We start from the raw sequence: 13878 nt of genomic DNA on the forward strand, positions 1-13878 counted from the left end.
TTACTGAGGACTTAAGCTTAAATTTTTAAAGATCATTTTGAATATACTACTCCTTTTACCTGACTTACTAATGAGGTTGCTTTTATGCTTGTTGAGAAAAAAATGGTCTGTGCTGAATGCCACTCCTCATTGATGATAGACCAGACAAATCTCACTTTCATAACCATAATGGCTATGGAATGATAAAAATCCCGTTCAAAAATCTTGAAACAATATAAACCAAGTTAAATTCCACAGCTACATGCAGACCCCAACTCAAAATAAGCACTTTGCAAAAAAATAAGATTAAACCTGTCCATCATTCAGGAAATAATGGTTTAATTTGAGCTTACAAGCAGTCTTACTAACAACAATACACTTCAAATGCGTCTGTTCAAGAACTCTCATGTATCCATTTACCAGCTTTCCATGTATTACTTTATGTAAGTCCTCAGAGGTCTTGGAACAAGAATGAAATTTGTTGAAAACGTTTAATTTCTAATAAAGTTCAGTATTTTATGATACAGGATTACCTGCTGCATTAAATATACATACAAAAGTATTTATCCAGAGTATCCACTTCACTGCAAGATGGCTTATGCCAAAAAGAAGATTAGCAGAGGTTCTGGTCCTATAAAACAACGCTAAGAAGGAAAAACCTATTTAAACTGGTAAGAACCTGAGGTTCAGAGTGGCCTGAATAACCATCTTAGTGCATTTTCTTTAGTACCTATACTAAATACATATACGCTGGCATTGATAGAGTCAAAAAGAAACATAAATTATATTCCAGTTAATCATCACTTTCCATTTTTCCTTGGTTGCTTTAGATAATGAGACTTGTTACTACTCCCATGCTCACCTATGGTGAATAAAACTGTGATCTGAAGCAGATTTATTGCCGAAGTGCCTATGCTTTACACAGTGCCTAAGGAAATTTGCACCCTTATCCCAAGGCTAAGCACCCTTAGAAACTTCCACCAAGGTAGTAGTCTTTCTACTGAATGTATAGGACAAAAGTCAGGGAGGTACAGGATTTAGGGACCCAAACTACCTGGCCTTTCCTAATGCACTGTACTCAGAAAAAAAACTTATGGAGCTGATAGCTTTAAAGATGCTCAGAAGAATATGCAAAATTACTTGTGACAAAGCATCACAGTGTTTAACCATATCCTAGAGTTTAAGTCATTTGCTAGAGATTTGGGAGAACCATCTTTTTGATCAGAGAGGGCTCAAATTCACATCTCTGTCCTCTCTGGGCAGCACAAAACCGTGGGGCTCCAGCATACTGGGACCTCCCCTCGTCCTAGTGGTGCAGGCCAGGAATGAACAGCTTTCAGGATTAGAAGGTGAAGAGGTCGGAGAGAAAATAATTATTGTCTCAGACTACGCTGTCTGCAAAGCCAAAATATCAGAGGCTGCTCATTGAAGTGGGTATGTATTCTCATTTAGACATTCCCTAATCAAAAAAATAAAGCAGAGGTGGGAATGGGAGCCAAGAGCAGAACCTGTCTCCCTCATGATAGCTGAATCACCTCTTGGCAGCCCCTCTGCCTCCTCCTTCCTCTCCCTGTACTTCTTGCCCAGGTGGGAGGACAGACCATTTTCCTGCCAGCATCCCATGGACTCCCTCCTAGGAGAGAACTTTCTCCCTGCATGTGGGATACTTATGTTCAAACTGTAAAGCTTAAGGAAGTTTTTAGTACACATGATGCTTATTTTCTGGACAAATCCTTGGCTGACACCAATACATTATAATCTTGTTTTCTTCAGACACTTTTGGAAAGTTAGGTCAAATACTGAGAGGTCCCTATTTACCCCTGAATTGCAGTGGAGTTTGAAAGGCAATGAGGTTGCCTGTCTGTCTACACCAGAGCACTCCTATACTAAATAGGAGCAGTTAATGTTAGGAGGACAACATTTCAAACTGGGAATCGTCACTGTCATCTCAGATATGAACTATATATAGCTCAGAATAACAGTAGGCTTGTGTTTAATTTCAAGTGAAAAAGACTGATTTAGGAAATTTTCATGGCAAGTTTGAAAAGCGCTACAGTAATAAGAATGCCTGTAGTATAAACTCTGGAGAAACACAATCTGCCTAGGTAAGGGAGGTCAGGCAGTTTTGGACGATGGTCTGAACATAAAAATGTAGCAATATGAAATTAGAAATTAATCCATAGCTGGATTAATAATTCGGATGTGTAAGAACAGGAGAAAAATATGCATATATCATATGTTTGGCAAATATTTCACAGTGATTTCACAAACAATTTTCAGTCAGTTATAAGATGTTATGAATTCAAAATCAAGTTCAGATGAAAATATTTTTTTTTTTGTTATTTTTTCTGACTGACATATGAATAAGTCATATATTCATGGCTTTATTTGGAATCTTTTTGTGATTATATTCATTTATGCCACACATAATTGACAGCCTTTGTGATATTGCTTACTTTTAGTTCAAGTTGCCTTGATAATTTGAATTTTTACATATACGGTAATAATAATTTTTTTCATAGGTTGAAATAAATCTCCGCTGGAAGGCTAATTTCTGGTTTTAAACTGCCAGAGATGAAGCTGGTCAGCTTCTGCATGTGATACATATGGATAGATATCTCTTCTGGTAATATTTACAAATTTGAGAGGCAAAACTATCATGGAGTTCTAGAATGAAAATTCTGTGGCTACTATTATCATTTAAGACACTATTATTCTATGTGTGTGTCTGTGTAGCCATGTATCCCATATATTTTCTATATCTCTACTGATATATACATATACTGGTTGATGTCTTATTAAATAAGGAATATTGAAGTTAAATCTTCCAGTGTCTGAAAGCAACACAGCAAAGGATCAGCTGGTGGCCTTAGAAGTCAACATGTCTTTCAATCCATGTCTCTCCATACCAGGACCAAAATAAAGTACTGAAGATGTCTGTGCTGGTTCTGCACTGCAGACACTCTCCATCCATTCTAGGCCAGAGCACTATGCAGAATTCACAGGACAGTGCTATGGGGAAACAAAGCGTCTATGCAGATGTCTAGGGTTGGAAGAGTAGCAATATACCTAGTGAGGATGAAGGCAAATGTGGGGAATAATATGGGGGAGGTGCCTCCATAGCCATAGTATGCAATGTATCTAGCTCTGCTCAGCAGGCAGGCAAGCAGATTCATCTATGATGACAATAAAAAAAAGCCTCAGCATTTGAAGGTAGATTAAATCTAAGCACAACAATTGCATAAGGATTCAGAATTCTCTGATCTGTTATTGGTTTTCTATTATTTCTCTGAAAATGCTGAATTCTCAATTGGGTGCAAATAAAGTTATCTGAAAAATTATAAAAACGGCACTAGGAAATTGTGTCTTTTGTTTTTTAAGGATTTATATATTGTGCTTGCTCAGTATAAAATAGAGATAAATATTGAAATGACAAGGCCTACTATCCCATTTAAGAACCTTTAAAAACTGAGCAGCCACTGACAGTTTTTAGTCATTTTTTTGGAAACTACTTCATAAAAACAGACAGAAGAGTTACATTCATAACTGTTTTGAACCTACAAAGTTAGATGTAGGTCAAAAAGTCTCTGGAGGCTACCGGAATTCTTCTTTTCATTTTATTCTTTCACTGCCTATTAATTCCTTTCTTTTTTTTTTTTTTCCCTTATTCTTAATTTTTATTTATGTATGTAAGGCTTCATCTTTTAAATGTTGAAACATGAGAAACTCTACATGTGCACAAGTCAGTGGAGAGCAGTGGAGAGAAGTTTTGCTGATCTGGTCATCAGCAAGGACCTCTGCAAAGAAGGACTGTGTCTTTGTGTGTGCATGTGGTATACTAATTTAAAATTTTTAGCAAGCTATGCATGTATTATCCAGTTTAACCAACGGAGGTCCACCACACTTAACATGATTTGCATGGAAAAATAGCAAATAAGTAAAAACCCATGTGTTTTATGGGTCTCTGAACCCTAGCTCCTTCTAACTTTACCAGCTGAATCTCTCCGCAATTCTCCAATGTCCAGATCAAAACATGTAACTCTCACCTGGGAGAGTTTCTCATTTAGGAGAAAAGAAACATAACCAGGAGATTGATCTTCAGCTCATTTCCATTAGAGTAACTTTGTTGAAGTCAAAGGAGCTTCACTAGTCTAGACAAGTTAAACTCCTGTAGGAAGGATGAGAGCATCTAATCATCTAAGATTAAAACCAGTTATTGAAAACAGAGTTTGGGAGAGGATGATAGTCACAGAGTTTGCCAGCCACAGAACAGGTACTAATAATAAATACATTAGTGAAGTTGAAATTATGTTTGCAGACAATTTCTTTCTCTAGTTCTGAAAAATTAGCTGTAAACTATGCTTGCTCAAATAAATACTTCGAAAGACTTTGTGTTTGTTTTCATGACCTGCACAATTACAAAGTGTAATCTTCTGAAAGAGACAAGTTTCCAGTTTATAATAGCATGAGTGTACGCAAACTCTTCCTTTGTGTGGCTGTGCTGACCACTAGCAGGTCTGTCAACAGAGAGAAGGTCAGGCACAGGAAGATGCAGTGAGCAGACAGGACAGAGTGAGAGCAGCCCACTACTTCTGCCCAAATCCTCAGTGGTTTTCTTAACATCCCAGTTATGTAAAATTACTAGTTTTCTTAAAGGAAGGGTTTTTTCTTCTTAGTATTTCTGACAATTCTATTCTAGCTACCATAAAACAGTTCTTGCATAAGCATTTCCAGACTCTCACACCTAGATTCTGACAGGCTGAACACAAAGGAACCTTGAACGGAATGGTAGGTGTATTTAAAGAAGGAGGTTATGAGTTTTCAGCAAAATATGACTGGGTATTTTAGGCCTTTTTTAAATTCTATTTTTGAATTATTCTGTATAACTGTTTTGCATTTCTGAATCATCTACTACTTGGATATCTAAGCACTGAAAATTAAACAAAAGAGTCAAAGTTCTTTGCAACTCATCTCCATTTTCTAATGTTGATGAAGTGAACTTAAAACACCCATTCATTTAAGGAATGTAATCCACACTTTTCATCATTAAATTAAAAGGAAAAAAAAGTGAAAAGAATAGGGGTTTAAGCCAGTTAAAAGAAATTCTCTGTGGAAGCTCTGCAGGAGCCAAACAAGTTCACTATATAACTAACAAAACAAAAGTGAAATAAAAACCCCACACACCACTTCTAAGAAATATAAATCATAAAAGGTTTCCAAATAGCATCAAAAATGTCCTTCTCTGTTCCTGAGTCTGAATGTAATCTTCTTGAAGCAAGCCATCTGGGACAGGCATGCTTAGTTATAGTAGTATTTGCTCTTCAATGCAAAGGCTGATTTTCTTCACTGTCATTAGTCCAAGCATCAGTAAGGTTTCTCTTTTACAGCTAAGTTCCCACTATAAGAAGAATCTTCTAAAATCAATATATGAGGTGAAAATGCTATGTGTGATAAAATGTTACAGATAAAGTATTGTAAGAGATGATACATCTCTTTCTTTCAAAGAAGAAGGGGGCAGATTGGGGGCACAGTAAGGTGTTATGAAGGAAAAAGCAAGAACTGAAAGACAGGGTAAGAACACTGAATTATGATTTGGCCACACAAAACCATACCAGAAAGAAATAATAATTTGAACTGCTCAACCAGCGAAACAACATGGTCAAATTAATGTATTTTCATCTACAAATATAAAAAGATAGGTTTACATTTCTTTGTATTAATTTAACCTGCTACCAAGCTATAGCAATGTTATAACCTAGTTTTTCAAAAGCATCCTGCACCTTTTAATACCTCTTTTTTCTTAACACCAGGTTGAAAGCTTTTAAACGGTTCTATTTTCAAAAGGAGTACTGATTACCACCCGTTTGAAGAGACCAGTCCTCAGAAGGACTTAACATAAACCACTTTGGGGCTGTCACACTCCTGAAATCAGACATGGGTTTTCAGACTTAAACAAGAAAAGGCGATGTCTTCAGGATCTACACCTGAAACTTTTTCAGCAGGCAACAAAATCCAAATCTGTGGGTAAAATGCAACATCCACTATCTGAAGCAAAATTTCGGGTCCAGATCATTCATTTTAAGAAGAGTTTAAGTGATTACAGAATCACAGAATCAGCTAGGTTGGAAAGGACCTTGAAGAACACCTAGTCCAACCATTAACCTAACACTGACAGTTCCCAACTACATCATAACCCTCAGCGCTATGTCAACCCGACTCTTAAACACCTCCAGGGATGGGGACTCCACCACCTCCCTGGGCAGCCCATTCCAACACCTAACAACCCATTCTGTAAAGAAATGTTTCCTAATACCCAGTCTGAACCTTCCCTGGCACAACTTGAGGCCATTCCCTCTTGTCCTATCACTTATTACTTGGTTAAAGAGGATCATCCCCAGCTCTCTGCACCCTCCTTTCAGGGAGCTGTAGAGGGCGATGAGGTCTCCCCTCAGCCTCCTCTTCTCCAGACTAAACACCCCCAGTTCCCTCAGCCGCTCCCCGTACGACCTGTGCTCCAGACCCTGCACCAGCTTCGTTGCCCTTCTCTGGACACGCTCGAGTCATTCAATGTCCTTTGTGTAGTGAGGGGCCCAAAACTGAACACAGGAATCGAGGGGCGGCCTCACCAGTGCTGAGTCCAGGGGTAAGATCCCTTCCCTGTCCCTGCTGGCCACGCTATTGCTGACACAAGCCAGGATGCCATTGGCCTTCTTGGCCACCTGGGCACACTGCTGGCTCCTGTTCAGCCAGCTGTCAATCAGCACCCCCAGGTCCCTCTCTGACTGGCAGCTCTCCAGCCACTCCTCCCCAAGCCTGTAGCGCTGCTGGGGGTTGCTGTGGCCCAAGGGCAGCCCCCGGCATTTGGCCTTATGGAAACTCCCCCAGTTGGCCTCAGCCCATGGCTCCAGCCTGTCCAGGTCTCTCTGCAGAGCCTCCCTACCCTCGAGTAGATCAACACTCCCACCCAACTTGGCGTCATCTGCAAACTGACTGAGGGTGCACTTGATCCCCTCGTCTAGATCATCAATAAAGATGTTAAACAGGAGTGGCCCCAAAACCGAGCCCTGGGGGACACTACTCGTGACTGGCCACCAACCGGATTTAACTCCGTTCACCACAACTCTTTGGGCCCGGCCATCCAGACAGTTTTTTACCCAGCAAAGTATGTGCCTATCCAAGCTGCAAGCATTCAGTTTTGCCAGGAGAATGCTGTGGGAAATGGTGTCAAAGGCCTTACTAAAGTCAAGGTAGGCAACATCCACAGCCTTTCCCTCATCCAATAAGCAGGTCGCCCTGTCGTAGAAGGAGATCAGGTTTGTCAGGCAGGACCTGCCTTTCATAAACCCATGCTGACTGGGCCTGAGCATCTGGTTGTCCCGCAGGTGTTGTGTGATGGTACTCAGGATGAGCTGCTCCATCAGCTTCCCAGGCACCAAAGTCAAGCTGACAGGCCTGTAATTTTCTGGATCACCCTTCAGACCCTTCTTATATATGGGCATCACATTGGCCAATTTCCAATCTGTTGGGACCTCCCCGGTCAGCTAAGACTGCTGGTAAATGATGGAAAGTGGTCTGGCGAGCACCCCAGCCAGCTCCTTCAGCACCCTCGGGTGTATCCCATCTGGTCCCATAGACTTGTGTGTGTCTGTGTGATGCAGTAGATTCACTGTCTCCTGGATTGCGGGGGGGTCATTCTCCCAGTCTCTGTCTTCTGGCTGAGGAGGCTGGATTCCCTCAGTACAACTAGTCTTGTTATTAAAGACTGAGGCAAAGAAGGCAATTAGCACCTCAGCCTTTTCCTCATCACTTGTTACCATGTTTCATCCTGTGTCTAGCAGGGGATGGAGGCTCTCCCTGGTCTTTCTTTTGCTACTGACATACTTATAAAAACATTTCTTGTTGTCCTTGATTGCTGAAGCCAGATTAGTTTCCAGCTGGGCTTTAGACCTCCTGATTTCCACCCTGCACAGCCTCACAGCCTCTTTGTAATCAGTGTGTGTGGCTAGCCCCTTCTTCCAAAGGCTGTAAACTCTCCTTTTCTCCCCTGAGTTGCAGCCTAAGCTCCCTGTTCAGCCAGAGCGGTCTTCCCTGTCACCAGCTTATCTTAGAGCACCTGGGGACCATCTGCTCTTGAGCCATTAAGACTTTCTTCTTAAAGAGCACCCAGCCTTCCTGGACCCCTGTACCCTTCAGGACCATCTCCCAAGGGATCCTTTCAAGCAGGTGCCTAAACAAGACAAAGTCAGCCCTTTTGCAGTCCAGGATGTCAGTCCTGCTTGACCCTCTCCTGGCCTCTCTAAGAATAAAGAACACTATTATTTCGTGATCACTGTGCCCTAGCCACCCTCCAACCACCCCATCATCTCCCAGTCCTTCTCTGTTCACAAAGAGGAGATCCAGCAGGGCACCTTCTCTGGCCGGTTCACTCACCAGCTGTGTCAGGAAGTTGTCTCCCACACATTCCAGCAATCTCTGGGACTGGTCCTGCTCTGCTGTGTTGTATCTCCAGCAGATGTCTGGGAAGTTAAAGTCTCCCACAAGAACAAGGGCAAGCGATCATGAGATTTCTCCTAAGTGCCTATAGAATATTTCATCCACCTCTCTGTCCTAGGTGGGTGGCCTATAGTGGACTCCCACTACAACATCTGCCCTGTTGGCCTTCCCCTGATTCTAATGCAAAGACACTCCACCCTGTCTTCACTACACTTGTGCTCAAAGCAATTGGTTGCTCTAGCTATTAATGTTTTGAGTAAGATCATAAACTAAACCTGAATCCAGACCAAAACATGTAACTGAAACACCTCTGTGGGCAATCAGAAATCACAACAGGAGTTTGTACCTCATGCCAATTTCTAATTGCAGTATAACTTACTTCCATTATTGCTTTATAGCTGCAAACCAACAGCGCCATCCACTGTTTTTCTGAGAAAGCTTTCAATTATTTTCCCAAATGGTCTTGAATACTGAAAGATGTACCAGCAAAATTAAAACTCTTCTATCAGTGTGTGTTTGCAACAGATCATGTGTGGCCAAAACTTTATTTAGGTACTTAAAACACTTCTTATTTTAACTCAGCTGTAATACCTAATTCTATATTAATAACAAGAACATGCCCATTTGTCTAATCTTGGGTGGACGCTGTAGAAGGAGACAAGTTCATGAATTCTCTAAAATGGATGTTTTCTCTCTGGTGATTTCACTCCAAGTGGCTTGTCATGCCAACCTTGTACTTGTAAGTCTCACACAGCTTTATATGGTTATAGAAATCTTTAATATAATAAAAAGTTTCTTAGTCCTAAGGAAAAAAAAAAAAGGCTAAAATATCAATAGATGTTTTAATTTCAGGTATCAGGCAGGTCTGTATTGACATGCAAATTATGAAGACAAAACCCTTATAATCAATTTTATGTGAGTCATAAACATGCCAGTGCATGTTCCTGAGTTCCCTGAGTGACATGAAAAATCTAAGGCTGAAGTTCATCATTAACTCTCACTCTGAATTGTCATTTTTAATCCTGCAACAGGCTTTCCTACCGAGGTGGCTTTTTTCATACTGATGGCAAATATTACCTTTCGGGGAATGCAGGTATAGTTTAAGCAATATGCATTTTGTGTTACTGTAAGTATATGCATTAGTATAAAATTATATTATTATAGAAATTACTATTTTTATCTTGTCACTTTAGGACTGTTGTTTCCCTCCACTGAGTGGAGGACTTTTGAAAAATGCTGTCTACAGACTCTTAAGCTGATTTTCTTTTTTTCTTAAGCAAAGGGCAGACAGTGACAACACGCATTTTGTTTTATCCCACTAGAGGGCCCATGGCTAGGGCTGAAAGTATCACTCCCTTCTCCAGAGACACCAGACAATTGCTCCCAGGGACAGAAAGCTGGACTTTCTGTTGTTTGTCTCCTTTTTTGATTCTTTTTGGTTTTGTTTGGTTTCTGTTTTTCCCCCTGATGTGTCAGTCTCTCTTAAACACCCTGGAATTGCTTTCATTTTATTAACCTTTCACATAAGTTTTCCCAACAGGCACCAAATATCTGTAAAAGGTTTGTTACTTTAACAGCTTGATCTGAGCCAGTGACCCAGCATAGAAAATTTTGTATCCCATTACTCAATCCTATAGCCAGTATATGCAACTGTCTTTTTTTTTTTTTTTTTTTTTTTTCCCCTGTATTTAAACTATAAACATTATTATAAGAAAGACTGTTGAACTCACGGATCATTAGACTTGGGGATGAGTGTTCCAAGCTCCTTGATTCGGTAATTAATATTATACCTTCTTCTTCTCTCAACTGTTAAAAAGAAACAGTTACTATTTTTATGGTGAAATATTCTTGGAGAAATTCAACATAAAAAATTTTAATTAGATAAAAAAAAAATCTGTCAATGTACAGAAAAGTTATTCCTCAAATAGAAGTCCCAACATGATCTCTTACCTGTCTGACTCTCAGGACAAACCTCATGATTAGTATCATCTCTGTATCTCACCCTAGCTGTATGTTTCTTCCCCCCCTTACAACTAGACCCCTAGAGAATGAAACAGTCATATATGGTCTAAATGTGAGCTATCACTTCTTTTTTAAATATATTTATGTACGTTTTCTTCACCCTGATCCCACGCAACAGAGTTTTCAGCTTAGTGGAGTTTTACTGATGACTTCAACAGGGACACAAGACAACTCATCCAGCATTCCATATTTTGGCAGAACTCCTGCTACAGATCACATTTAACAGCGTCAGTATCCCTTATGTATGCTTATCAGCACTGCAAACCACAGAGAGGGCATAACTGCAACCATATTCCTCCACTGAAACAGAGAAAGATTGTGTCCCAGTAATGATTCAACCCCAGCACATCTGTTTCCTTTGGTGATGGACAACACAAGTGTGGTACTGTAACTTTTTAAACACACAGAAAATGAAGAAAAATGTAATTTAAACAATTAAAAAAAAAGTTATCTGTATTTACATTTATGCTTCTCTTAAGACTATGTATGGTATTTTCATTTACTTGTAATTTAGTTAGAAAGGAAAAAGGAGAAGTCTCTTAAAATTAGTTTCCCCTTTCTGTGCTTTCAGTCCACTTCATCCACATTGTACCGGTATCCAGGCTGGATATGTGACTCTTCTCTGCACAAAGGGCCTGTCACTTTTCTGCCTCTCATTTCACTAATTTAGAGAGAATTCTCCTTTACTTCCTCACCAGTATTTCTCCAGCTACTTTACATGCAGAAACTTCACATTTTCTAATGGATAGGCCCAGAGGACATCTCATGGCTTTGGGGGATTTCTTATATATAAATGTGACACAGAAAGTATATTCAGTGAGAACCTAGTCCTGTTGTGTTGCTGCTAGCTGTCAGAGACCAGAAATTATGTTCTACTGAATCCACACTTTTGGTCACTTCCACCACGTTGTACTTTAAATCAATTCAAACCTCACTGAATGAACAGGATACAGCTTTGGTGCATCACTAGAACTGCATTAAGCTGTTTCTCTTATCCCTTGTTTCTTGGAAGACCTTACCTCGGGCTCAATGTGCTTTTGTCACTGTACTCTATCAGACCAGACCTGGTCAGCCTAGAACATGGGCAGAATGGATACATGCTCCTCCCATCTATGTATCAATGTGCACTTAAAGTTTGATATCTTAATTTTGAATATAAGTACAGAAAGCCTGATAGAGTTAAATTAGAAGTGTGCAGCCAAGGGCAGCCTGGTGGGTCTTGTTAGGCTGACTTCAACCTTCTCACAGTCATGAAAGCATATTGCTTTCAATCTCAGCCCCACCACATAGATCACTTCTAGTTCTTTACTTCTTCTGATACATCAAGGTGTTTTTTCTTCCTGTCTGTGTGAGGCTCTTAGGTTTGTGAACATCAGTTGTTTCCTCCCTAGCTGATTCCAGCTCAGGGAACTCCAAATGTGTTATTATTTACCCTGATGAAGTGATCTGCCCTGGTAAGACATATTATCTTGTTTTACTCTCTCTAAAATCAGGAATTTCACTCAACAGATCAAGCATCTCAGGTTTTGCAGTCAAAATTCACATATTCAGGAGACAGAGTTATAATCCTCCTCAGTGTACTGTTAAGTGACCTGTTGCATCCCATTGGCATGAATGTGCTGGATCTCGTAGGAGAACACAGTGTACAAAAGCATGTAGCAACTGAACCATTTAAAAGATACAGTTCAAGTGTGTTGGCAAAATAATGGCAGAGCAAACAGAGTTAAAGAATGTGCATTAACTGTACAATCATATGGCATAATAGCTGTTGTTTAATTAATAATTTCAGTGTGGAAAGACTCTGCAAGATACTCATTAAAAAGTAGCTAACTAATCATTGGCTCCAAAACAAGTCAAAGAAAAAAATTTCTTTACAAGTGGACACTTACAGAATTCTTTTTCTTTCTATTTCTCTAGTTTTTCCTGAGAAGAAACTTCCAATGGTTATACTAGTGAATTAGAGGGGAAATTCTGATGCTTGGAAACACGTTTCAATAGAGTTTTTTTGATTTATGTCTTATGTTCTGATTTATGTGGTATCCTGAGTTATCAATAATATTTCAAATACCAAGTTATACCAAAGCCAAACCAGAAAATTATTTTTCAAACTTCAGGGACAAGATGACCATATAACAAACAAACATTACACCCTTAATTATTTGTTTGGAAAAAACAAACAAACAAACAAAACCCAACAAAAAACCCAAACAAAATACGTTTAGTAATGGTTTAAACTCTTGCTGTTACATGAATCTTAAATCTAAATGCCTTTCAGGGTTTAACTGAGGATCTATACTTTCAAAGGGAACTTTTTTCTAGTTCCTCTTCAGTACTAAAAGGTACGAGAACATTTCTGTAAAATGTGGACCTTAATTCAACATAAAACATGAATGTTTGTATAAATCTTATCAAGTTCTAGAAACTGATTTTTCAGACCATTTCTAAAAAAGCTGGTACTCATAAAGGAGTAAATCATACTAATAAAGCCTTTATATGTAATTCATTAATATATCCAAGCCATCAGATAGTAGAGCTATCTCCAGAGAGACTTTGAACTCTGAAGTATACACCTGGAGCCAAACCAGCAGAGATGTGGCATATCTGTGTGTTATCCTGGCATACAGCCTTCAGCTCAGTTGCCAGTGGTGAGGGACATTTCTCAGACATGTCTTCTGTGTTCAGGAAGTGTGATCTCAGAGCCAAAACAAACAGTAGATGCAATGGTAAGACCTGGCACTGTATCCATGCGCCAGTCTTTTCCCTTTCAGTTCCAGACAGCTCTTACCCATCACCTTTCCTAGAACAGCAAAACTCCCTATTCCTGCCCAAACAATACAGGCAGCAGCAGCACAGGCACTTCAGAGGAGATAGGAGATGTGCTAGCAGCGGGCCTAAAAATCTACATGGTCTATCTGTAATCCACAAAAATGTACAAACAGAAATAATCCTGCTTTCTGTAAAGTCTAAGTAACAGAAAGTTGTCCACAGAGGTTGCTGGCATATTGTACCAGTGGATGTATACTTCCAGGTACATAATTTCATGCAAGTAAAGCCATAAATCTTTCTAAAATTATCAGAATAGCCAGAGAAACAACTGATAAATAAGATAACAAAGATATAAATAGTGTCTATTGACTAATTGCCAATTTAGGTTTAAATTCATAGAATCATAGACTATCTGAAGTTGGAAGATACTCAGAAGAATCATTGAGCCCATCTCCCAGACTATTTCTGCTGGAAAAAGTGGAAAGGAAAAATGGAAATTGCAGCTGCTTTATTCAATACTTTCTAAAAAGAATCCTTCAGGTTTTTTGTTTCAAATTAGTCTTTAGAGGGAAAAATTGCCTAATTTTATAGGCAATCTTCTTTCAGCAATAATTTTTC

General features: G+C 39.5%; 1 protein-coding gene across 1 annotated transcript in view; it reads right to left on the minus strand.

The window, feature by feature from the left end:
* The window catches only part of TFEC (transcription factor EC), a 41115-nt gene that overhangs the window by 1817 nt on the left and 25420 nt on the right, over positions 1–13878 (minus strand). The window contains exon 6 of the mRNA XM_074901678.1: positions 10203–10278. Coding sequence (XP_074757779.1) covers positions 10203–10278 — 76 coding nt within the window. The remainder of the gene's footprint in view (positions 1–10202; positions 10279–13878) is intronic.

Source organism: Athene noctua, chromosome 3 (assembly GCF_965140245.1).
Source record: "Athene noctua chromosome 3, bAthNoc1.hap1.1, whole genome shotgun sequence".
Lineage (NCBI taxonomy): Eukaryota > Metazoa > Chordata > Aves > Strigiformes > Strigidae > Athene > Athene noctua.